The sequence below is a fragment of the Psammomys obesus genome, unplaced genomic scaffold, assembly GCF_907164565.1.
Source record: "Psammomys obesus unplaced genomic scaffold, mPsaObe1.curated_primary_1811, whole genome shotgun sequence".
Lineage (NCBI taxonomy): Eukaryota > Metazoa > Chordata > Mammalia > Rodentia > Muridae > Psammomys > Psammomys obesus.
Window position 1 is genome coordinate 2,484,502 of NW_026590859.1, and position 25,224 is coordinate 2,509,725.

The 25,224-nt window shown below is 48.7% G+C and overlaps 1 protein-coding gene across 1 annotated transcript in view; it reads left to right on the forward strand.

The window, feature by feature from the left end:
* The window catches only part of Hhat (hedgehog acyltransferase), a 199,362-nt gene that overhangs the window by 146,661 nt on the left and 27,477 nt on the right, over positions 1 to 25,224 (forward strand). The window contains exon 11 of the mRNA XM_055609242.1: positions 17,983 to 18,127. Within this exon, the coding sequence (XP_055465217.1) occupies positions 17,983 to 18,127 (145 nt within the window). The remainder of the gene's footprint in view (positions 1 to 17,982; positions 18,128 to 25,224) is intronic.

Genomic DNA, 25,224 nt, shown 5'->3' on the forward strand with positions numbered 1-25,224 from the left:
GGGTCCCACTCCTCACCTGTGTTGTGGTCTAGGCAGAGGGAGCCGAGCACGGTGAATATGCCCTCCAGAGGCGCTGCCTGGCTGGCCTCACGTCTGTTTGTGTTAGCGATGGGATGCCAGGGTGTTGTTCTGAGGACGGAACCAGCGTGGGGCTGTTGTAGCTCCCACTTTGGTTTGTGAACACTGTGGGTTCGTTACTGAATAGCTGCAGCAGCCCTTCAGGTCCCTTATACCTCTGGCTCACAGACGAGGGGACGGCACAGGCCTGTCTTTCCTCTGTGGAAGTTGCATGCAGTCAGACGTGATCTCCTTGGAGCATCCTGAATTTCAGACCCAGCATTTGCACATTCCTGGATAAATCCTCCTGCTCCAAGGGAGCCCGCGCCCATCTGCTCTGAATGTCTCGGCTGCCGGTGTATTGACTAGGTGACACTCCAGCCCTCCATTCTTGAACAAGTCGTACAGTGTGTGTATGTCTGTGTGTGTGGATGATGTGTCTGTGATATGTGTGTGTCATGGGGTGTGTGTGTGGCTCCTGGAGGTGAGTGTTGGGGATCTTCGTCAATCACTCTCCTCCCTAGTTTTGAGAAGGGTTTCTCTTGAGCCCGGAGCTCACCGGTCTGGCAGACTGGCTTGACAACAGGCTTGAGCGTCTTCCTGTCATGGCTTCATAGGCGGGGTAGACAGGCCGCGGGGTAGACAGGGCTCAGAGATGTGCTTCAGGGATCTAAACTCAGGCTGGCTCACTGGAGTGACAAGAAGCTGACCCTCGGAGCTCAGGGCTGGGGTAGGGAGGGCACACAATTGTGGGTGGGTGACTGATCAGAAAGACCAGGTGAGGTGGTCTCAGAGACGCTCCGTCACACAGAACAGGACGGAGGTGTCGGGGCTTTGTGGCGACGTGCACTGTGCAGGGTAAACTTGGAAGACTAAGTGGCCATCATACGGCTGGGTGGTAGACTCGGGGACTACCACGGTGGCCTCCGGCTCCTCCACAAAGGCGTGCAGGGTGTGTTACCACAGGCGCCACACCCACCCCACATCCATTCCCTCACTGAATTCTTAATTCTTGGTTTCTCCCGACATTTCCCCCAGCTTTCTCAAGTATGTACTAACTTGCTCCTCACTTTTGACTTACAAGTGTGATGTCTCTGTGTGAGACTCCCCTCTGCTGGAACCCAGTGTTACACTGTTGCCATGGAAGTGTTTCTCACAGCCCGGAGTGAAACACTGTTTGCCCCCTCAGCCTGCGCTCTGTTCGCTGCTCTGACTGCATTCCCATCACTGTTACTTTCCAGACTCTCCAGGAGGGCAGAATCCCTCAGACAGAACTCCCCACAGTCAGGGGTCTATCAGCTGACTTCCTGAAGCCCTCACCTCCTCTCTCCGCGGGGGTCACTGCCTTCAGAGCTGCTTCCCTTTGCCTCCTTGCTACAGTCCATTCCTATTGCCTTGGGCTGAAAGGGTCAGACTAACTTTGTGACCTGTCTGTCTTCTAAAGCCTGTAGTTTTGAGTTTTAGGTGCAGGTTAAGCTAATGCCTCTTAGTACCTTTCCAGAGATGGAAAAATGTGACCCTATCTGTGAGGACAAAAAAAAAAAAAAAAAAAGGGCAAGCAAGCAATGACCTTCACTCAGCAAAAAGAAGGACCAGACCCTTGTCTTTGAGATAGTGTTTCTTAGCAACGAACCCAGACTTCTTCTGAGTAGCTTTTGACCTCCAGCCAAAAGTTCACAGCCCCTAATCTTCAAGGATGAGCTAACCACCCCCACCTTAAATTGCAGCTGCATCCACACTTGGCAGGACTGGCCAAGCTTGAGCACCTTAGACTAACCAATTATCTTACTTTATAGCTTCCTCATCCAATCCTAAATTGCCAAAACTGCAACTTCAAATTTCTTGCAATTTTTCTTTTAAAAACCTAAAGGCCTTTGTCTCCCGGTGCCACTCTTTGCTGACCGGCAGGGGTGACCTCATTGTGCAATGGTTAATAAACCTCTTGCTTTTGCAACGAGTCTTGGTCTGGGGGAGTTTCTGGGAAGGGCGCGATCTTGAACTCCTGAGCTGTGAGACCTCAGGTCTTACAGGGCCTGCGTCACCCCTCTGCCACACCCTGCTGTGTGATTTGCTGGAGTGGTTCCTTCAGTATCTTCCTTAGAAAAGGCTCATGGGAAATGCATTTTAGAGACCCTTTACATCTTAAAACCTGTCTTCTTTTACCCTCACACAGTTGACATTTGATGTGGGGTTTTCCGTTACAAAGCAATTTCTCTGGAAATTGTTGAAGATACTTGTCTTGTGTCTTCTACCTTTGTGTTGGGAAAAGCCATTTCTGTCCTTGTCTCTTTGTATACATTGTTTTGTTTTTGTTATCCACAGGTGTTGATGCAAATGTTTTTGATGTTCTCAGATTACATCGTGCCTGTCACCTTCTTTGTTTACAGTGTCTGTGATGTACTTTATCTGGGATGGAGAAATTTGCTGGATAGTTTTTGTTTTCTTGTTGTTGTTTTGGTTTTTCAAGACAGGGTTTCCTCTCAGTAGCCTCGACTGTGCTGGACTCACTTTGTAGATCAGGCTGGCCTGCAACTCACAGAGATCTGCCTGCCTCTACCTCCCTGAGTGCTGGGACTACAGGCGTGTGTCGCCGTGCCCAGCTTGCTGGATAGTTTTATGTCAACTTGATACAAGCCAAAGTACCTGGAAGAGGGAACATCAGTTAAGAAAATACCTCAAGACTGGGTTGTACACAGGCCTGTAGGGCATTTTCTTAATTAGTGATTGTTGGGAAAGGTCCCACCCACTGAGTGTGTGCCACCCCTGGGCTGGTGGTCCTGGGTTCTGTAAGAAAGCAGGCTGAGCAAGCCAGTGAGCAGCACCCTCCGTGGCCTCTGCCTCAGCTCCTGCCCTGCCTCAGTTCCCTGCCCTGCTTGAGTTCCTGTCCTGACTTCCTCCCTGGTGAAAAGCAATGTGGAAGTATAAGCTGAATAAACCCTTTCCTCCCCAGATTGCTTTTGGTCACAGTGTTTCAGTAGGGCAGTAGAAACCCTAACTAACACAGGACCTCAGTGTGTGGGTGTGGAAGAAGAGGACACCACGCTCACTGCCCGGGTCTCTAGCACACTCCCTGCTTAGCAATATGGCTTGCTCCCAACTTCTGGGGAGTGTGCACCTTCTGGGCCACTTCCTGTCCTGTGTAGAAATGCGCTTCTCTGTGAGGACTAATGTTTGATACCTCAGCTAGGTGGATGCCTCGTATTCTGTGCCCCACGGCACCGGGTTGGCTTTTTGTACCTGCTTCTTTATCTAAAACTCGGAACTGTTTTCAAACATTGATTATCTGTTACACAGGTTTTGTGAAGGGGCACAGATGTCTGACTGGTGACTCTTAGAGGAGATTTTCATGACGTCCCTTGATGGAGCATTTCAGAATGTGTTACCTCACCTCACTGTACAATTTTGAATATCAAGGTTTCTCTCCCCAGGCTGTTGTTGGTTGGACAGGGTACTGCTGAGGCCAGTCCGCCACATCCTAGGCGAGCTCGGGTCCAAGGGGACTCTGGTGTTGCCTGGAGAGGGGGTGCCACAGCTGTGAGCATTTGTGACTCAGCCATGATGGTCACCAGGCGTCCTCCTCACGTGACTGCTCAAGGTGGGCCCAGTGCAGGGTTCTCTAGCTTATGATTCATGACCTTTTGTTGTCGATTATTAACATTTAATATTGGTTTATATTTCAGTTAATCAGCAGTTATTCCAAACCCAGCTGTGTACCCAAATCACCACAGAGAGACTAGGATTATTTAACCTAGAACACAATGCTGGGCAATAGTTACTCCATACTATACCTCCAAGCCCGCATGGTTTCCTTCTATTCAGATGTCCCACATTATACTTGCTTTTTAGTCATATCTTAGGTCAGGTTCATCCCTTCTCATGGTTCCCAGTCCTTTCCTGCCCATCTCTGCTCTTCCTCTCCTCCCGCTCATTTCCTTCTCCTCCCCTCCAGACCAGGATGTCCCACACCATTCTCTCCATTGCTCAGCATTGGCTGGTTGTTTTATTGACAATTACAGAGAACAAATGGTGGCATGTTTACACAAACTTGAGACAGGTGATGCTTAGCATAAACATCATAATGCAATGCCTGGATTGAAACCAGATAGTGGGGTAGAGAAATCAGCATTTGAATGAACAAGGGTAAATTGTATACATACCACAAGAACATTATACCAACATTTCCCCCTTTAAGCCCAATAAAAGGCTCCTTTTAATAATTATAAAAGTTATGAAAACTATTAGGCAAGATTTACATGTGCAATTTCCAGTTCATGTGCATTTGGAAACTTAGGAGAAAGTATTTGATTATCCTATCTTGACAAGTTTAGAGTTTTATACCTAAATTAACTTTTATCCTTATTGGTATTACCTATATGAAAATATTTTCTTAAATTCTAAATAACTTAAGCTTAATTATGGAACTGTAACTTTTTGGTCTTCAACCCCACCAGAGACTTGAGAAGGAATAAGATTAATTGGAGTAAATAGGAAGTACATGTTAGCCGCTCCCCCCCCAAAAAAAAAATTGACAGAGACAATTTGCTGCCTGAACAGTCACCCATAACTCTATAATGTTGGAGCATCATCTTCAGCCTTCTGGCTCAGAATATTTGACAGACTTATGTGAAGCAGGAGCTATTTAGGACTTGCACTTGCCATGTCTTGGCAAAGTTCAGCAGTCGACTTGTCTGTATTTAAGTGTGCCCATTTTTGGCAGAATTTTGTCTGTTGTGAAACGAGGGCATTTTCTTTTTGCCTAGTTGGCTTGTTTGCCACATTTGAAGCCATCTCCATATGGAGGTTCTTCAATGCTCATCATCTTCTTTGAGGTAGGCGGGGTGCTGCCAGGAGATGACCTATCTCATTGTCAAAGATTCTTTAAAATAATGACATTTTAAAATGTCATATACTGTAGGTCTCTGAAGGTTTTGAAGATTTACCTACTTTATGTAACTGACCTATATACAAAATCATATCTATCTGTTAAGCTCCTGCAATAAATTAGACTATGAGTTGATTAGTTAGCAATTAACTTGCATTATCTAATACCCTAAACAGATTGTGATAGCCATTTAAAGGTAATGAAAGTAATCTTGAATTTGTATCAATATACTAAAATTTACCAATGTATTAAAAATAGACTTATTTTTGCATCAATATGCAAAATCCTATACCAGAGTTAAAAATAACCTTATTTGAGTATAACAAATAAAAACTTAAGTTGAGTAGATTCAATAATCTACCTTTTGTCTTATTATTCCTATAAGATATCTCTGTATTCCCCTTTCTTTTCAACCCCTTTTCTCTTTATCTAAGAAAGATAGAGAAAAGAAAAAGGAAAGAGAGAAATCCCTGAGTCTAACCTTGTTTTCTCTCTGAATCAGACCATTAATAATTTATAACCATCTCCCAATGACAATAAACATTCATAACCACAGAAAGCAACCAAAAACCTGCACAATCCCCCTTAATGGAAACTGGATGTCATTCTCATGAATTTTTTCTAGCTGACATTTTGGACATGCAGAAATTCTGTTAGGGGCCCAAAGGAAATTGGGGAAAATGGGTAATCAAGCAGCCGTTAACATTTGTGGTCCAGTCTTTGAATGTTGAGAAATTTCAGGCTTAATAGAAGTCCTGTGACAGTCTAAAATGCTGGACCAATTGAGATTAGTAGCTTTTTTCAAAGCTTTCTTGGGAACAAGCTTTGATGAGAAACAGCGATTGAAGCAGTTGAGGCAGGAACAAGCAGAGTGCTGGAACATGCAAGATGCTGGAACAGATGTGTCAATGTCTCAGCATGCTGGAAGGATGAATTCTGTCAGTTTTGATCCGGGGTCTCTGGTGTCCAGTCCTTTTGTTCTGCAAACATATAATTTCTCACAAGCATTGTACAGTCCTAAAATTATAACTGTATGAGATGTGCAGGATGAAGCCAAACAGTTAACCAATTTATCTGTGCCAATTAAAAGAATGGCATAATAAATTTTGAGATTATTGTAGCCAAGGGTTTATTGGCCATGTATTGTTGAAGTTCTGACTGGAGACATTTTTTTATGTCTCAGTCAGTTTCAGAGTGGTTCCCATGTGAAGGGATCGGCACTTCATGTTACCTGTTCTGTTTAGTCTTCTTGATTTCTCTCTTCTTGTGTGTGGCCAAGATCTTCTGGCTTTTAGTAGTTTTGATGGAACCCATAATTTCTCTTCTCCTGTATGAACATATGTAAAACCTCTTCCCCATCATAACACATTCCCTGTTCTCCATTTTGGAATTAGGACCTTTCTATGCTGCCCTAATTCAGCAGTCCTTTCGAAGTTCTAATGTGTCTTAGCAAGCGTGCTACTTATCTCATTTAAGCATTTTTAAATTGATAAATCATTATTTATTCTATTTTGGGGAAATATTATATTTCCCTTCTGTTTTATGACCATCTTTTTAAAAATTACTGTTAGATATTTTCATAACTGTTTTACCTGTAAGATTGTAAGTTATATCTGTAACAGGTTTTGTAAGACCTGGGGTCTCACAGCTCAGGAGTTCAAGATCGCGCCCTTCCCAGAAACTCTCCCAGACCAAGACTCATTGCAAAAGCAAGAGGTTTAATTTAACCATTGCACAATGGGGTCACCCCTGCCGGTCAGCAAAACTATAGGCTTTAAAAGACATTTGGTTACAAAGTTAGTCTAACCCTTTCAGTTTCATGTTATAATGTCTAAAATATTGTTGAATTCCAATGGATATACATGCTGAAGCACCATCAGCCCCAATTTGCAAGGGCATCTCCAAAACATTCACTATCTATAACAAATGTGTAACCTTAGGATCATGCTCTCCAGAATTTAAGGCAAAAGCCCACTAGAATTCTGAGTATGAATCTATGGCATGGTGCATGTATTTCAGTTCTCTAAACTCTATAAAATGGAGCACACCAGCTACTGTAGGACCTTATCCCAAGACAACACTAAATAAGATCTGCATTTCTACTTTAGCATCTACCTTCATCTAGTACCTGAACCTTAAGAATATACATACAATATCCAGTCTGACCAAGTTGGCCTACAGCTGAAGACTGCCATTTTGCAGTATCTTCAAGCCTCTGTGGACTTTTCTCATCTGGAACCACCTCTTTTGGTGTTATTTTAAGTACCAGATTGGATTGCTACAAATGCTATTTTGATTCAAAGATTCCCCCGACCTCTGTTCTATGGCCTTTAATTTAGCATCTATTTTCTCAGTTTCTTCTTTCTCCAAGTCTGTCTTATCCTGTTCTTTCCTAAAGAGGATACAAAACTGAAATTAACAGTGAAAAAATTATGGGAAGAGAAACAAACTCAAATGGTACCCAGAGCACTGTGTCATTGTGTTTTCCTCCATTTTCAACATAGAAAATTATTTTTTTAAATCTCAAAACCTTTCCCTAAGGACTTTACTTTCTTAGACCCAGCTTCCCTTTCAGACCTTAGCAGTTCAAATGCTTGAGGCTTCTCTGTCTGTCTCTGGCTCCTGCTTTCAGGGAGAGGTTTTTTTCTGCCTCCCTCACCGGATCCTGACCTCTTCCTCACTCTGGGAAGTTATTGGGTCCAAATGTTTGCTCCTCAGACTGGCAAGAACCTCTTCTCAAAGGGATTTCACTTTTTGCCTTGGCCAACAAAGTCTGGCTTTGAGAAGCTTGTCAAAGAGCCACCTTTTTTCTCTACCTAAAGACACTGCCTCTCGGGGGTTGTAGGTATCAATTTTTGGGTTTCTGCAGCCTTCAGGAGGACTTGCTGCTCTGCAAGGGGTCTGTCTCCTAGTTTAGAAACTGCCTTTGCTTTGTTTTTAAGGAACAGAACTAAAACTGCTCTGTAGTTTTACTTTCTCTGTAAGTTCTGGCTGGATTACTGTAAATTCTGTCCCACATTGGGCGCCATTTGTTGTTGAAGATTAAAATTTAATATTGATTTATCTTTTAGTTGAACAGTAGTTATTCCAAAACCAGCTGTATACCCAAATCACCACATAGAGACTAGGATGTATTTAATTAACCTAGAGCACAATGCTGGGCAATGATTACTCCATCCTAAACCTCCAAGCCTGCATAGCTTCCTCCCATTCAGATTTCAACATTATATTTGCTTTTAGTCATATTTTAGGTCTGGTTCATCTCTCCTCCTGGTTCCAAGTTCTCTCCTGCAGATCTCTCTGCTCTTCTACTCCTCCCACTCCCTTCTCTCTCCTCCCCTCCTGAACAGGATGTCCCACCCTATTCTCTCCATTGTTCAGCTCTGGCTGGCTGTTTTATTGAAAATACAGAGAACAAATGGTGGCATGTTTACATAAACTTGAGACAGGTGATGCTTAAAATAAACTCACGATACAATGTCGGAATTGAAACCAGATAGTGAGGTAGACGAATGAGCATTTGAATGAACAAGGGTAAATTGTATACATTCCACAAGAACATTTACCATCGACCTTTAAAGAAATGCTGAATGGAGGCTGAATCAGTATTGAATGTCCAACCTTAAAACACGTGCCCTGTCCACCGTCCTCCCAAGATGCAGGCATTGTGCATGGCTTAAGAAACCTGTCACAATCTGAACTTCTCTTTTTTTTTTTAAATATTTTTTATTTTTAAATAATTTTATACATTCACTTATATCCCAGCTGTAGCTCTCTCCTTCTTTCCCTCCCAATCCTCCCCCTTCTCTTTCTTCTTAGTGATAAACTGGAAAGATAATTCTTTGGGGATGCTGAGATGCATGGTGTGTGTGGAGTGTGTGTGTGTTCATGCATGGTGTGTGTGGAATGGATGTGTGTTCATGCATGGTGTGTGTGTGGAATGGATGTGTGTTCATGTGTGATGTGTGTATGGAATGGATGTGTGTTCATGCATTGTGTGTGTGTGTGTGGAATGGATGTGTGTTCATGCATGGTGTGTGTGTGGAATGGGTGTGTGTTCATGCATGGTGTGTGTGTGTGGAGTGGGTGTGTGTTCATGCATGGTGTGTGTGTGTATGTGGAGTGGGTGTATGGTCACCATGTGTGGAATGGGTGTGTGTTCGTGCGTGGTCTGTGTGGCATCAACGTGTATTCATACATGGTCCATGTGGAATTCGTGTGTGTCTGTGTGTGGGTGTGTGTGTGGGTGTGTGTTCATGTGTGGTCCGTGTGCAGTGGTGTGCCAGCTCACCCCTGTGCTGACAGACTGCTCCCATTGTTGGATTTAGCTTCTCATTTTCTTTCCTTGCCTCAATGAGGCTTCCAGTTCAAGCCCCTCACACATCTGTGTGAACGTTCTTCAGAGCAGATACAGAGCCGAGCCGAGCAGGGACTGACACACTCCAGGTGACAGGCCCTACCCTGTCCATTGTTGGATAGGCTGCAGCTAAAGCTGTCACTCCATAAAATACAGACCATTGTCCAAGTGTTCGTGGATGGCCGATTCTGTGCTACCACCTCACACTAGTGATTGTAGGTTCCGGGGTCTTACGACACGCTGTTTCCTGAGAAGCAAACGTTTGTTCCTCTTTTGATTCTTTTCCAGAATTTAACTGATGACTTTTACATATTGACACACTCACACACACTCCCCTCTCTCCTCTGTGTGTGCAGGTTCATGCACACCACAGCGCACATGTGGACATTGGAAGACAGCTTTATGTCCTCGCTTTTCACCTTGCTTGAGACCTGGTCTTCTTGCTCAGTGTGAAATGGACCGGGTTCGCTTGCACGTGAGCAGTCGGCAGTTTTCCACCCAAGGTGTGAGCTCTGTCCTCTTGATGGGGGGCCTCCAGTGACCCTGAGGTGCCTCTGAAAGTTGACCCTTACTTCTTAATCGCTGCTGCGGGGGGCAGGATGGCTGTTTGTGGAAGGCACACTCTCCCCAAACCTGCCCTGTGCGTGCGCTGCTGTGGCCTCGGGTTTGGACCCCTGCTTTCGGGAAGGCTGTTGACCTGTGCTGACACACTGTGTGAGTCTTGCTGAAACCGTGTGCTAGTTTGCTTCTTTGGGACCCTCTAGAAGGGTCCCCATGACATCCATGTGTCCTGGCGGCGGTCATGCCAGTGGTCACAGCTCTTGGCACGGCTAACTGTCTCACTGCACTAATGAGGCTGTTGGGTGTCAGGTGGACACAGGGGGGAACGTGTCCTTTTCTTCCAAGGCTGGGGGCCGCCTCAGGCTGTCGGAGGATCACGTTGCTGCGAGGACGTTTCACCATTTGTTTTTCTGGCCTCCCAGAACTTTATATTACACACTCATATCTGTTGTGCTTGCTGCTGCGTTGGCATCTGTTGAGTGACCATGGGATTGTTCTTTAATTATTTAATGCCATGAGTGGGTGGATTTTCTGGTCTCTAATATCACGTCATCTTTCCATTCCAGCACAAGCTTTTCAAAATTGAGAGTCTTGGTCAAGTTTTCTGGAACTGTTTCACCACTGAAGGAAGCCAGGACAGGAACTCGAGCAGGGCAGGAAGCTGGAGGCAGGAGCTGATGCAGAGGCCATGGAGGGTGCTGCTCACTGGCTTGCTCCCATGCCTGCTTTCTTATAGAACCACAGCCCAGGGATGGCTCCACCACAGTGGACGGGGTCCTGCCCATCAATCACTCATTAGGGAAATTTCCACAGCTAGGTCTTCCGGAGGCGCTCCTCAGCTGAGGCTCCCTCCTTTTAGTTAACTCCAGTCTGTAGGTGAGTTAACACAAGCCTGGCCAGCACATGGAGGCTCGAAAGTCCGGGCATCTTTCTTTCCTGTTGGTTGGTTTGTTTGTGCCTTAGTGTCTTATTGTGATTGCTGAAGCCCAGTTTATTATCGCTGAGATTAAGACTGTGGCTGTGAACAGAGCTTTGGGTTTTGATGCTAATTTGTGCCATGCCCAGGCAGTGAGTGTGGCCCGTGTGCCAGTGTTGTAGCATGCCACACCTCCCCTGGCTGAGCTCAGCATGCTCACGGCCCGGGTGTACTTTCTCTTGCACATCTGTCTGATGGATGAGGCCTATTGATTTCTCATTGCAGTAAGCTAAATGTGCAGCGAAACTTACCAATTTAATCGCCGTTAAACATAAATTCCGTGGTGTCAGGCTCATCGGCTTTGCTGTACAACCGTTACCTCATGAATTTGCAGAGCCTCCCCTCAGCTCACTCTGTCCCCATTAGGCAGTGCTGGAACCGTTCTGCACTCCGTGTGACCTCAGCTGTTCCAGCGTCAGGCAGCGTGTGTCCTTGCACCTGGCATGTTCCACTTAGCCTGCTGTCCTAAGGCTCATCTGTGTGGTAGTGTATCTTTTTAAAGCTGAGTAATATTCCATCATATTTGCATGCTATATTTTATTCACTAATCTGCAGGTAGATATTTGAAGAATTCTTGTTTTTTTCCTGTTAAAAATCTTTGTGTGTGCATGTATGTGTAGCATGTGTGTATAAATACATGTTTGTGCGTGTGTTTGTGATTGGATGTGGGTACGTGCATCTCATGGCCCATGTCTGGAGGTCAGAATGCAATCCTAGGTGTGAGTCCTTGTTCTCTGTCTTACTTGAGGCAGGATTCTTGTGTGCTACTATGTCCAACGGGCCAGACAGCCTTTGGGGCTTCTCTTGTCTCTGCTTTCCGCTTGACATGGATCACCAGGACCACGGGGCGGGGCTCTTACGTGGTTTGGGGGTCTGAGCTTTGCAGGCCTGCACTGTATACCCTGGGCCCTCTCCCTCCCCGAATTTGGGCTGCATCTGTCATTTGCTCATGGGAATAAGCCGCCATGACCATGGGCATGTCAATACCAGAGTTACTGCCTCGCCTCTTACAAGTTTCAGAGGAGCCAAGCTGCACTCAGGCATGGTAATGTTACGTTCATTTGTTGAGGGTCATTTTTTTTTTTTTTTGCTTTTTTTTTTTTTGGTCTCCATCTTCTGCCTCACTGTAGGAGTAACGAGATTACAGAAACTTAACAGGGGACCCAGCTTTACATGGGAGCTGGGAGTTCAAACTCGGGTCATGATGCTTGCAGGTGCTTTACCTACTGAGCCACCTCCTCAGCCTTCCTCCTCCTCCTCAGCCTTCCTCCTCCTCAGCCCTTCCTCCTCCTCCTCAGCCTTCCTCCTCCTCCTCATCCCTTCCTCCTACTCAGCCTTTCCTCCTCTTCAGTCCCTGCTCTTCCTCAGTCCCTCCTCCTCAGTCCTTTTTCCTCCTCCTCAGCTATCCTCCTCCTCAGCCTTCCTCCTTCTCAGCCCTTCCTCCTCCTCAGTCTTCCTCCTACTCAGCCCTTCCTCCTCCTCAGTCCTTCCTCCTCCTCCTCAGTCCTTCCTCCTCCTCTTTAATCCTTCCTCCTCCTCTTCAGTCCTTCCTTTTTCTCCTCCTCAGACCTTCATCCTCCTCCTACTCCTCAGTCCTTCCTTATCCTCTCCTCTCCAGTCCTTCCTCCTCCTCCTCTTCTTTCTCCTTCTACTAAACATCCTCCTCTTATTCTTCTTCTACTTCTGTTGTTATAAAAAATGAAAATCCCAACCATTTGACTTTACCAATGAAGACTCAGGAGCCAGATGCTGGGGTGAAAACCTGCTAGCTCAGAGAGGCAGAGAAAGCACCAGCTGACCTTCTCTCTCAGCTCAGATCTCAGAGGAAAAAATCCCCAAAGCTAAAAGCTTGCTAGCTCAGCTGACAGCCCAGGAGGAAAAGACCAAAACACCCAAGGCCAAATGCTTGCTAGTTCAAAGCCCTCAAAGTTCAAAAACCAGAGAGCCAAAGCCAAAGAGCTAGAGAGCTCCTTCTCCGTGCTGTTTTAAATACCCCTCAACTCAAAGTCCCTCCTACTCTTTAATCCCTGTCAGCTGATTTCTTGCTCCACCTCTTGACCTAGGGTTAACTTTATTAAACCCTGTGTGCAGAAAGCTCTTGGATTAAAAGTGTGTGTTAGGGCTCAACCACACCAAACAAGAAGCAGAGTTTTACAGCTCACAATCTCAGGGTTCACAATGGGATCAAATGTCCTGCAACACTTTTTCTTCCCCTTCCTCCTCTTCCTCTTCTTCCTCTTCTTTTCTTCTCCTCCTCCTTCCTCTTTTTAAAACTAGCCATCCTAGAAGGTGTGAATCTGTATCTCCTGGTTTTGACTTGTACTGTCCTGTGATTATTAACATTGAAACATCCTCTGATTATGGGGCGTTTGTACTTATTGTCTGGATAAATGCCAGTCAAATTCTTTCCATTTTTCAGGAGCTCTTGGTTGTTGTTGATCTCTAGCAGCTCTTTACATATTCTGGACATTAATCCCTCACTGACACATGGTTGTGGCATTTTCAGTTGCATCCTGTAACACAGGACTTTAAATTTCTGCAAAGCCCAAACTAGCTACTTTCTCCATGCATTGTTGCGCGTTTTGGTAAATCCCAGTTGAGTTTTAAATTTTCTGTTTGACTGCAAGCCATATGCTTTTGCTTTGGAAACTGACACCTGGTGAATATTATGGTTTAGATCGGAAATGCACCCTCAAAGGTGTCTGTGTTGGAGGCTTGTTCCCGTTGCGGCCAGTGAGAAGCCACGGAAACCCCACGCCAGGCATTTGTTTCTTACTGTTGTCTGTGAAGAGTTTTGCAACTTTAGTCCTTATTATTTAGATATTTGACGTTTGAATGAAGCTTTAGTGCCACGTAAGGGTCCAGCGTCATTCTTGATTGTGGACACACATGCATTAGCTGACAGGGCATCACTTCTTCAGAGGCTCTGTGAGCAGTTAAGGTGACCATGACATAACTGTACGTGGGTGTCTTGCCTGGGCTTTCTGTTCTGTTCTGTCCTGTCTGTTCAGGTGTCAGGCCAGGCCAGCCCCACCCTGCTTTGGCTGCTGTGGCTTTGTAGTGTTGAAATTAGGAAATGTGTGTTCTTCAGCTTCACTAGTTTTCCAGGGATGTTGCGGTCACTCAGGTCCATTAAGGTTCCAAATGGGTTTAGGATGGACAGTTCCTGCAGAGAGTGCGGGGCCTGGATAGGCTCTTCGGTGAGCCTGTGTCTGGTACTCCCCAGCAGTGTCCCCTTTGTGCCTGTGAACACGGATGCCTCTGTTGATTCTGTCTTGAAGCAAGGCTTTGTACTTTCAGTGTGTAAGGATTTTGTTGTTTTGGCTAGGTTTGTTCTTAAATATTTAATTCTTTTTTGTGCTGCTATAAATATGAATTTTCTTAACTTCTTAAAAATTATTTTTGTGCGTGTGAGTTCATACACGCGCCCTTGCACGCTCCAGGAGTCCTCCCGTCTGGCACAGCAGAACTGGAAGACGCGTGCTGCTGTGTCCAGCTGTGTGGGTCCTGGGAACCCAAACTCAGGAAGCACTTCCCAGGGGCCACCTCCCCAGACCCCGATTTTCTTTACCATTGCTTACTCTATATGAAAACAACTAATTCTTTTCATATTGGTTTTGTAATCCTAAAATTTTTCTTATTTTTTCACTTCTTTCAGTGTGTTCTTTTGCTTTTCCTAAGAACTACATTCTTGTGTTATGAAGAGAGATCATTTTTTAAAATTCCATTCAAAATTTAGGTGTGAGGCCTAGTAACTATTTATTTTCTAAAGTGACAAGATAAAAATGTCATATTTACTGTGTAAAGTACATTTTCAGCCACCGACACACGGTGGAGTGGTCGAACTGGGTCATTGGAGCATAATCTTGTGAAGTTATTTTCTCTAGTGAGAACACTCAAAATCTGCTTTCTGTACAGTTTCCAGGAATACGATAGGCTGGAGCTAGAGAGACGGCTCAGTGATTAAGAGCTGGTTTTACTTTAGCAGAGGACCTGGGTTCAGTTCCCAGTCCCCACATGACAGCTCACAGCTATCCACATCTCCAATTCCAGGGGATCCAGTTCCCTCTTCTGGCCTCCGTAGCCACCAGGCAGCGTGTGGCGCACACGCATACATACAGCGGAATACTCCCTCACACATGAAGACAAATACATGGTTTTAAAAAGAATGATAATGATATGCAGCAGTACCTTTCTCGTTGTGCTGCACGGTAGAGCTTCTGAACTCCTTCCTGCTGTCTAACTGAAGTCTTAGTCCTCGCTCAGGACCTGTTAGTTATGAAGATAGCCTTTGTTCTGTGAGCTCCCACTCCTGGGACAACTCTCAGAATTTCCAGGTAACTGAGTCCCCCTTTAAGGTTCCGGTGTGCGCGTCAACCATGCATTTCTGGTCTGGAATTGATTTGAGGCAACTTCCTTGGTTTGGAGCTGAAATGTCCCCCAGAGGGTTGGTTCCTATGGCAGCAGTGTTCCTAGAGGCGAGGCTCTGGGGATGTGATTGGATCAAAGGCTTAGACCTCACCGTGGATTAATCCTCCGATTCTAGTACAGCGTGTGCGGTGCAAGTATGGGGGTAATGGAGGGACCGGAAGGACGTCAGTTCCTGGGAAGTGCCTGTGAGGCCATGGCTTACTCCTGCCTCACACCCTCCCAGGTGCTTCCTGGCCACCGTAGGCAGGCAGCTCCCCACACATCCCATTCTGCCTTGCTCTGGCCCAAAGCCGTGGCTTAAACAGTGACTATGAACTGCACCTGGTTTTAAGTTCTTTGTCTCAGGTGTGTAGTCACGGGCTGGGGGGAGCTGGCTGGCACAGTGTGTGTCTGTCACGTCAGCAGCCCTTGTGCATGAAGCGTCTGGTGAGCAGACAGTTCTCCAGGATCTGCTGACAGTAAGGAGGAAAGACCTCAGGCTGCTCTAGGGGGTGCACCCTGCCACCTGGACGCGCAGTGCGGTACAGCAGGAAGGCCTGGGCCGGGAGAGCTGTGCGAAGGCGCCAGCCCAGACCTGGGACCGGCTGTCTGCTCCTCTGCTTCTGTTCATAAGGCAGGAACAGCTTTCCCTACTGTGCAGCGAACTAGGAGCTGAAGCTGAGGGGAGGAGGTGGACTTGATTTTAATTAAAGGCTTTAGTCAGCACACAGACTGTGACTAGGCTCTCTGAAGCTCGGTATGTTTGAGGTTGCAGGCAGTGCTGTCTGAATATTTCATAGATTCAGTTGGCTTGGGCACAGGATGGAGCAGAGCATTAAGGGCTCATGCTGGAGCTTTGGGTTGAGTAGTGAAAACTTGGCCTTGTTCTCAGGAGCCTGCCTGAGCAGGAGAAAGGGCTGGAACACAGATGCCTAACAGGCAGCGAAGCATTCTGAGGTGGAGACCAGGCCGGGGAGCGACCTTGACCTTCCTTCCTGACCTTGAGCTCTCATCAGCCCACTCTTCTTCGGTGGCTTCTTCATAGCTCGAGGGTGGCCCTGTCCCCACCTGACCCTGTTGGTGGCCAGTGTCGCCTCCTGCTTCTGCTCTCTACTTAACATCATAAAAATGAAAATCTGTGATTTCCTGGGGACCGTGCCCAGCTGCTCAATCCCACCCGCTTTCCATTCTTAGCTTCTCCCTACTTAAGAATAACAGCACCAGGTCACACTTGCCAAGCCTTTGTCCCAGTCTCCAGCAGCCATTCCTCCAGCCATCTGTTCCCCGGATGCTCACTGCCCCGTCCCAGCCTCTCCGTGGACAGTCAAGGGGCCAAGCAGCCACCAGCTCTGCAGCACCTCCCGCCCACACCTGCATATTTTCACCAGCGTGCTGGCCCGTCCTCTCCTGCAAGTCCCAGAGACAGAATGTTGGCTGGGAAAGGCAGGGCTGTTCCTATGGAGATGAGAGTGGACAGCTCACAGCAGGACGCGCAAGCGAGCTGACAGAAGCTGGTTGAGCGGAGCTTGCTGCTGCCCTCACCTTTCGAGTAGGTGTGTTTGAGGAGCCTCAGCAGCTGCTGTGTTCCCACTGGGTCACTTCCTTTGGTCTGGATGAATCAGTCTTCTCTGTTCCCACCTTCATCGTTTCCTTTAGTCTGAGCCAGTGTTCCCAGACGGTTGAGCAAAGGCCTGCCTGAGGCCTGAGGTCCCCGGTGGTCCCAGACACTTGTGTAATCAGGGCAGGCTCCATACCGTCTGAGTGGGTTGTGCTAGCGTGGAGAGAAACGGCCGCAGCCTACTCCGCCGTGTCTGAGACATCTGCCCAGGGACACAGGGCTCCTTGCTAACGTTCTCTACCCCCTTCCATCCCATCCTCTGGACTTCAGAGGTGTGTGGTGAGCAGGCCTGGATCCAGTGGCTGGATCGGGTGGTTCGTCAGCAGCTGGAGGCAGAGGGGGCATCACTCACTCAGGGTTGCTGGGTAGTCAACGAGGGAACCTAACAACTGTGCAAACACATCTGGGGGCAGCCCCACCCCTAAAGATCTGCTACCAGCATCTTTAGATGAACGCCACAGCCTTTCCATCTTTTTTCATCCTGATAAATTCATGTTAATGACGTTCAAATTCTGTTTGTCAGTCACACTGTTGTTATCTGATCCGGCTGGCAATGACTCTCGTCATATTTTATGGCTCCTTATTGTACGCTGATATTCCCCTGTGCAGTTTCCCAACATGAGTTCTCTTCCCTGGGGTGTTCTCAAGCATATGAGGCAGGATGGCTGTGCTGGGAATGCTCTGTTTGCATTTGTGCTTGTATCCTAGATGTAATAGACCACAGGAGTGAATTTTATAGGGATGTTAGAGAGTGCAAGGGAAATGGGGATTTGTAAGGACATAGCACATTCTGCTCATTGGTATAGCTGTGTGGACCAAGAGGTAAACCCTGTTTTTGCTTCTTGGGATATCTAAGAATGGAATTAATAATAATAATGAAAACATAAACCAGGGGCTGAGACCCAGATTTCAGGGTAGAGAGCCCTGATATCAACCTTTATCCATGGACAATAAGGCTCAGTATCTGCAGTTCTGATTCCACAGTTGGAATTATTTGCAGTCAACTGTGGTCTGAAAGTACTGCACAGAAACTTCTAGAGACAACCAGTATATAAGTTTAGGTTCTTTGAAGCTTCAAGTTCTCCTGCCTCTCAGTGGCGTCTTCCTGTGCTCCCTCACAGGCCCGGTTCCTCTCCCCGCCAGCCCGCCGTCGGCTGCACGCTCTGCTGGCCTCCTGCGCCACGTCCATGCTGATCCTGTTCAACCTGGTGTTTCTCGGGGGGATTCAGGTCGGAAAAACCTACTGGGACAGGATCTTCCTACAAGGTGAGTTGTGCGCAGCTCTGCTGCGTCTCCCTTATAAGCCGGTGCTACTGACGGCCTGAGAGTCGTGTGAGAGCCACGTGTGTAACACTCGACCAGCAAGGCGTCAGCCAGGAAAGGGATCTGCCCTGCGTGACTGCAGTGCTGCCTCTCCTCAGGTACCGTGTGCCGGCCACCCGTGATGCCTGACATCCAAACGTGGGACCCCAGCTCTCCTCCATGCTCCCCTTCATTACATTTCCAGTGTTCGGGGCATGTGTTATGTATGAGGAGGCATGTGTGTGCGGTGGCATATGTCAAAGGGCAACTTTGTGGAGCTGTTTCTCCCCTACCTTTCCATGGCTTCCGGGGCTAACCCAGGTCACCAGGCTTGCCCAGCAAGCACCTTCCCCCGCCGAGCCTTCTTGTTGGTACCGGCTGTGGACTAATCCCGTTTTCACATACACTGGGTGGATTTCTTCAGCACCCACGGCAAGGCCACAGCAGTAGCAGGCAGAAAGCTGGTGTGTGGCAGTTGTGAGAACTTTATCATAGCAGCTGAGCCTCCATCTCTATGGTCACCACTGCCCATGGGCTGGGCCTAAGATACACAGGAACCCTGAAAGACAGGACAGCCGCTGCCTGCAGCACTGTGGCTAGCTCGCTGTGCATCCAAAGAAAAGCTCCCTACTGCTCCTGCCATGCTGGGGAGGGCTTTGTGGCTCATCTTCGGAGCTTCTGCGTCTGGTGGGACCCTCTCTTGAGTCATGTGACCTTGCTCCTGGGGGCACTGCAGTTCTCAGCTATACACGTCTCGCAGTGAGTCGTACGGTGTTGCACGCACACAGATGCACGCCTGACAACTGCAGGAATATGGAAACTGCACACGCACAGTCCCCAGATCTGACGGAGATTGCTGTGTCCAGGTGCACGCTTGCTGAGTGTGAGGGCGCGCATACACACTCACTAGTTCCCTGGGAGCCCTGTCCCACGCCTCTGGCATCTCCACAGAGCCAGCACTCCCTGCCTCCCGCAGCGGGCTTTGCTCCAAGCTGCCCGGCGTACCTCGGTGCTTCCACGGCAGCTTCCTCCTCTCTGGGTGTGAGCAGACTGCACCCTCCTCTCTGCTGGGCACCCGCCCTGCCCTCATGAAGAACAGAACGCAGGCGTGCCCAGGAAACACCGGGGCTCTGGTGCAACCATAGTGCGCACGTGTTTACAGTAAGTGTTTTGCTGAGATAGCTCAGCAGAGAGTAAGGAATCCGGGCCCCTGCCTGTGTGTGTGTGTGTGTGTGTGTGTGTGTGTGTGTGTGTGCGCGCGCGCGCACGCACGTGCTCAAGCCATTTTCTATGCTTTAAACTGCCTCAGGTTCACGGATCTAGGGGACGTGGCTGGGGTCTGTGCCATCTGTGTACAGACAAGGGCAAGGTGCTGCTCATGCCACCTTTGTTCACAGCTCTGCGAGGGGCAGCTTTGACCTTCTGGCTGACGTGGGAATTGATTTCTCCAGCAGCGGCTGAGTCCCACTCTGTAAAGACGTCAGTGAGACATTACTCTGTTTTATGACTTTTCCCAGGAAGACGTAAACAGACATCTGTTCACACCGACCAAGGAAAGGCCCCACCAAGGGCCCCGCCAAGGGCCCCGCCCAGCCTCCCTTGGTGGCCCGGTGGCAGTGTTGGGGTCACTCGCAGGAGCGCAGGCCACTCGGCAGCTGCATTGCTGAGTCACACATCCACGCAGGAATGAGCCTGCACACAGGTGCCAGCCTTACCCCGTCCTTGGCACACATGCCCTGGTGTGCTGCCCTCCTGACATACCTCCACATGGCACACGCGCCCACATACACACACCTACAGACACACAGAGCCCCCAACACTTTCCTAGCTGACAGCCTGCACATCTGCATGCCTGTGCCATGTGTACACACACACACACACACACACACACACACACACACACACACACCACCATATCACCTCCCGTATGGCCTCATGTAGTTTGGGAAACCGTGACTCAACTCGTCCTAAAGAACCTGGTTCCTTTTCCTCTGGACTCCAGTGAGGAGGAGCGGTGCTGTGAGGGCCTGACATCCCGACACTGTCCTCTCTTGGCTGTTTGCTGCTACCCTTTCACGGCCCTTTCACGGGGGTCGCATATCAGATATCCTATACATCAGAATTCATACCATTCATAATAGTAGCAAAGTTAGTTACGAAGCAGCAACAAATAGGAGTGTGGGGTCGCCGCAACTCGAGGAGCTGTGGTCAAGGGCACAGCGTCAGGGAGTTCGAGGACCGCTGCTCTAGAGGGTTGAAGAGCAGGCACCTCCTGCCCAGCAAACCTGACTCTGGCTCCTGTGTTTGTCTGTGGCTAGATGGAACCTCAGTGGCCGCAACTGCCCTGGTTTTATTTCTGTCACTGTGATAGCACACTCTTTAGCAAAATCAGAGGAAAGGGAGAGGAAATGGGTGATTTCATCTTACAATTCCTGAGTGCAGCCCATCGCTGAGGGGAAATCAAGGTAGGAAAGAACTCAAGCAGACGGTGACCTCACGTACTCTCAAGAGCAGAGTGGACCCTCCCCACCACTCTCCCCCCCCCCCCCCGTACATCCTCCCTCCCCTGCTTGCTCTCTCTCATCTAGAGCAGGACGGCCCGGGCGGGGCTTCACACCTCAGTCAGTAATGAAGACAGCGCCCCACAAGCATGCACTGCAGTCCTCAGCAGGAAGCTCAGCACAGCTCAGATTAGCTGGATTAGCAGTCCCAGCCAGGAATGGGAGACTGAGGAGCGCTGGCCTCAGCTCTGCGCCCATTGTCACCCAGACATCTAGGCTTTCACAGGCGTGCTTCAGGTCCAGGCGTCTGTGTGAGAAGTGAGACCTGGGGCAGTGGTGTAGACGGACACTCCCTAGCACTGGAGGGCTGCACAGTGGCCAGAATGTGTGGAAACACCCTCTGCTGTTAGCTCGTGTGAGCCCTTTCCTGCCAACCAGGAATCCCATGGAAGAGGGGTGTCGTGAGGTATCTTTAACAGAACTCCTAGCAGACATGCAGTTGATCAAGCAGGAAGGAAGTGATTCTGTGTCTTTGCTGATAGCTAAACCCACAGATTTGGAGCCCTCCCCTTTCCACCGCTGAGTGTTCTTGCCTCCATCTTCCTGTCTCTGCAGGGTGCCTCGAGGTGTCTCAGGGTGTCCTTCCAGGACCCCAGGGCGGTCAAGACCTTGCTGTAAGATAAGGTGGGGGAGGGCTTGATTTTCCTCTGCAAATTGAGACAGATTACTTTTTAGGAAAAGGTGTATGTTTTTGTTTTTGTTTTTGTTTTTTTTTTTTGTGTGTGTGTGTGTGTGTGTGTGTGTGTGTGGTGTAGATTGAAGATATGGAGATCAAGCCTTCAGTGTTACTGTACTATCTGTAGTTTGGGAAGCCCTGCTAATCCCCTGTGCTATGTGACCCAGCTTGAAAATGGCTGGCAGAGACGAAGCTGTGCTTTGTCCCACTTCATTCCCAGCCTCAAAGAAAAGTGCTCATCTAGACTGGGCAGCATGATCTAGACTGGGCAGCATTTGGGTCTAGCATTTGCAAGCCAGGCACTGCTGTGGAACAGGTCACCCAGGCTCTAGCGGCCTGAGCAGGCAGCTGCTCGCTTCACCAGCCTCTGCGCCGAGTGAAGGCTGGCCGACCTAGTGCCGCCTCTTCACTGTATCTGTGGCTGGCCTTGGCTTAGCTTCATTGGCCAAGAGAAAGTGACGGAGCTCCGAAGGAGAGCTTGTCTGTTGTGGCGACTCATGTTAAGTTTCAGAGAAACAGCTGTCTGGGAAAGTAGTTTGGTACGCTGCTGAGCTTGTGCCAGGCCTGGTACTAAGCAAGGGAAACCCGAACCAAAGCAAGACAGAGCTGCACTCGGCAGGCACGGCTGCTGCAGTCACCCCAACCCCATGGAGGGAGAGCAGGAGGACTACCCTGACTTTGAAGCCAGCCTGGGCTATGTAGTAAGACTTTCTCTTAGAAAAGTAAAAGTGAAAACAAAATCAGTAGGTATCAGGATGGCTGGCGGCCTGTCCCCTGTGCCTTTCAGAGGCAGGATTGAGGGGTCAGGTAGGGCAGCTCTGGGGCCAGAACACACCCGGGGAAAGACCAAGAGATGCCGCCTTCCCCTGCTAACGCTGGCCGGCCTCTGAGGTGAGTATGTTGGCGACGAGCCGTTCTCATATGTTTGGTGAGGTCTCAGGTGAGAGGCTTCTGCAGCAGGGAGTTTGTGTTCTGGATGCTGTCAGATGGAATGAGGGGTGCTGCAGCCAGACTGTAACAAGCTGGGATCTGAGATGGGGTTCAGCCCAAGAGAGGGGCCAAGTTAGAAGCCCCAGGCCCTGGGTGAGGAGAGCTGAGATGCTCGTGTGGTCATTGTACTCAGTTCCCACCTTCTGTCTGCCTCCTTCCTCACGTGCAGATCTAGGCTTTTCAGAAGCGTGCATGTCCATGCCTGGATCCCTCGTTCAGCCTTGTTCACCTTTGGCTTCTTCCCTGTGTTAATTTTGATAGCTCCCTCTGCCCTGCTCCTCTGTAACAAAGCAGCCTGGACGTCTTCTGGTCACAGGGACCTGTCTTTGGAGCCCTGCTTTTTCTCAGCTTGTTTTTAATTCAGATAGAAGAAACCAGATAAATTGAACAGAACTGTTCCTGTTTTAAAATTCTTTTGTGTTCGCGGAGTCCTACACCTAGTTCTCTCAGATTAGCACTGCAGTGCTGGTTGCTGCTCTCATGTCCTTGGCTGTGCCCAACAAGACTGCGGGAATGCTGGGCACCGCCGCACAAGATCGCTGTCGGTGGTGGGGACTTCGCCAAAACAGGTAGACGCACACAGCGAGGAGCTAAGAAATGTGGGAAGTGGGCAAAGAGCGGGCAGTGGCCAGGGGAGTCTGGATGAAGCTAAGATCCTTAGTAGAGAAAAGTGTTGGAAGCCAAGGGGCCCCAAAGTTCTTGCTCTCTGTGTCCTAGGGCCAGAGGTCACAGTGGTCATGATCTAACCAACAGTATGCTGCAGTGTTTGGGCCCGTAGCAGTCTGGGGACAGAAGGTGAGTGTTCCAGGGAGGATGCCAAAAGCTGATGTCACACAAAGAGATGACCACCCACCCTCCACCCACCCTGGCTGTACTGTTCCCCTCCATCTCGGGAAGAGTCACTGCAGAGGACGGTGGCACAGACCCCAAAGCAGGAAGATGTAATTGCTCATCCCAGAAGTGGTACCTTCTGAATCAGATGGGAGAGAATGTGGGATGAGGCAGGTGGGCAGACAGACATGCTGAAGGACCCAAGAGTAACCAGAACAGCAGGTCATGAAGGGCCAGCCCCTCGCTGAGGGCTGGACTCAGCCTCAGTGCGCGGGGTCTGGGGAGAGGTATGAGGATTTTGGCAGGAGTGACTTGACTCTCAACTTTAAAACAAGCATTTACTGGGATAGTAAGGGGATTTGTACTGGAGGCAGGCAGACCAGTAGGAGGCAGTATGAGGGAGAATGGGGTCCTGCTCTGTGGTTGCCAGGTAACAAGGACGGGGGAGGCTGAAGACAGTGGGGTCTTCATACTGTTCTGTTTAGTGGTTGTGGTAACTGATCTGGACAAAAATATTCCAGGTTTGTTTATTGATTTGGGTAGCCTGCCTTGGAGTTTCTGGATTTCGGAAAAACAGTGCCAGTAGATTTCCACTCTGTTTTCTGATCCTCTACTCTGGAGACTGAGGGGCACACAGGTTCAAGGACAGGCTCCTTTGTGGGCACGGGCCCAGGTGTGTGTTTTCCTGAAGGGGCCTCTTAAAAGTCCCTTTTCTTTGTGGACATTTTCCAGGTATTTTCACTTCCTTTGCCTTTTCTTTTTTTCTTTGAAGCTTATGGTAAGTGTAGTTTCTTCTTTACTGCTTTGTTTTCAGTATTTTAAGTCTGCCCGACTCCCCCGTCCCGGCCGAGACTTCCTCAGCCTCTCTTCCCTTACATGCTTCGGTGTCTTTGCTGATTATCTAGAGACCTGTGAGGCGGCTCTGAGGCCTTGTATGAAGCACCATCCTCTGGGCTGTCTGCGCTTGCGTTTCCTGGGCACACAGGGCTGGCCATGGTCAGATCTCAGGGAGGGCGCCGCTCTCCCCTGCCACCTTCAGATGGTAGGACCCTGCCTGTCCCAGGAGTGATAGCATGCCTCTCTGGGCCTTGGCTTTTGTTCTTTGTAACCTGCCAGTGAGCTCTGGACTCTGAGACTCTGCAACGATGGCAGCACAGATTAAGGATCTAGTCCTGTCGGATGGGCAGATGGACACAGGCTAAGGACCCCGCCTGCTTCTTTGGGTCCCACTGTAGTTTCTTACTAGCTTATTGTCTTAGTTACTTATATCAACTAGCTTTCAAAAGTACTAAATATATTTATCTGGCAATTTCAGGCTTTATTTTTCTTCTTAGAGAATTGTTTAAAACGTTACCAGAAATGAGACATCTTACTTAGAAACAGGAATCTTTCTGTAGAGATCCAGATGTTTGCTTGAGTCACAGATGCCATTTGGCACGTCCAAGAAATGACAGCACACTTCACATATAAATAAGAGTTTCCAGTGAGTACTGTTCATGTGTTTTGGATGTTCTGTGTCTCTGAGGAGTCCCCTGGGTTCCGAGATCTGTGTTACACTGTGAGTGGAAGTGGGTGATAAAGGGTTGGGGAGACAGAGACATGGAGTGAGACCCGGAAACGGTACCCAGCCTTTCAGACACCCAGACTCCCACCTGTGAAGTAAGAAAATGCCTGTTCACAGGTGACCGTGTACAGTCAGTCTGTCTCACCCGGGCACAGGGAGGTCCCTCCTGTCGCCACGGTGGTGGCTCATCTTGACTGGCAGCTAACAGAACTTAGAGCCATCTGGGAGACAAGCTGCAGGTGTGTTTGTGTGTTGTGCAGGATGTTTGTGCGGGATTGACTGAGAAGGAAGACCTGCCGAGGCTCTGGCCCTGAGGACAGGCCGAATAAAGGGGGGGAGCAGGGTCTCCTGCCTCTCTTCCTGGCTGTGGACACTGTGACAGGTCTCCTGTTTCTCTTCCTGGCTGTGGACACTGACAGGTCTCCTGTCTCTCTTCCTG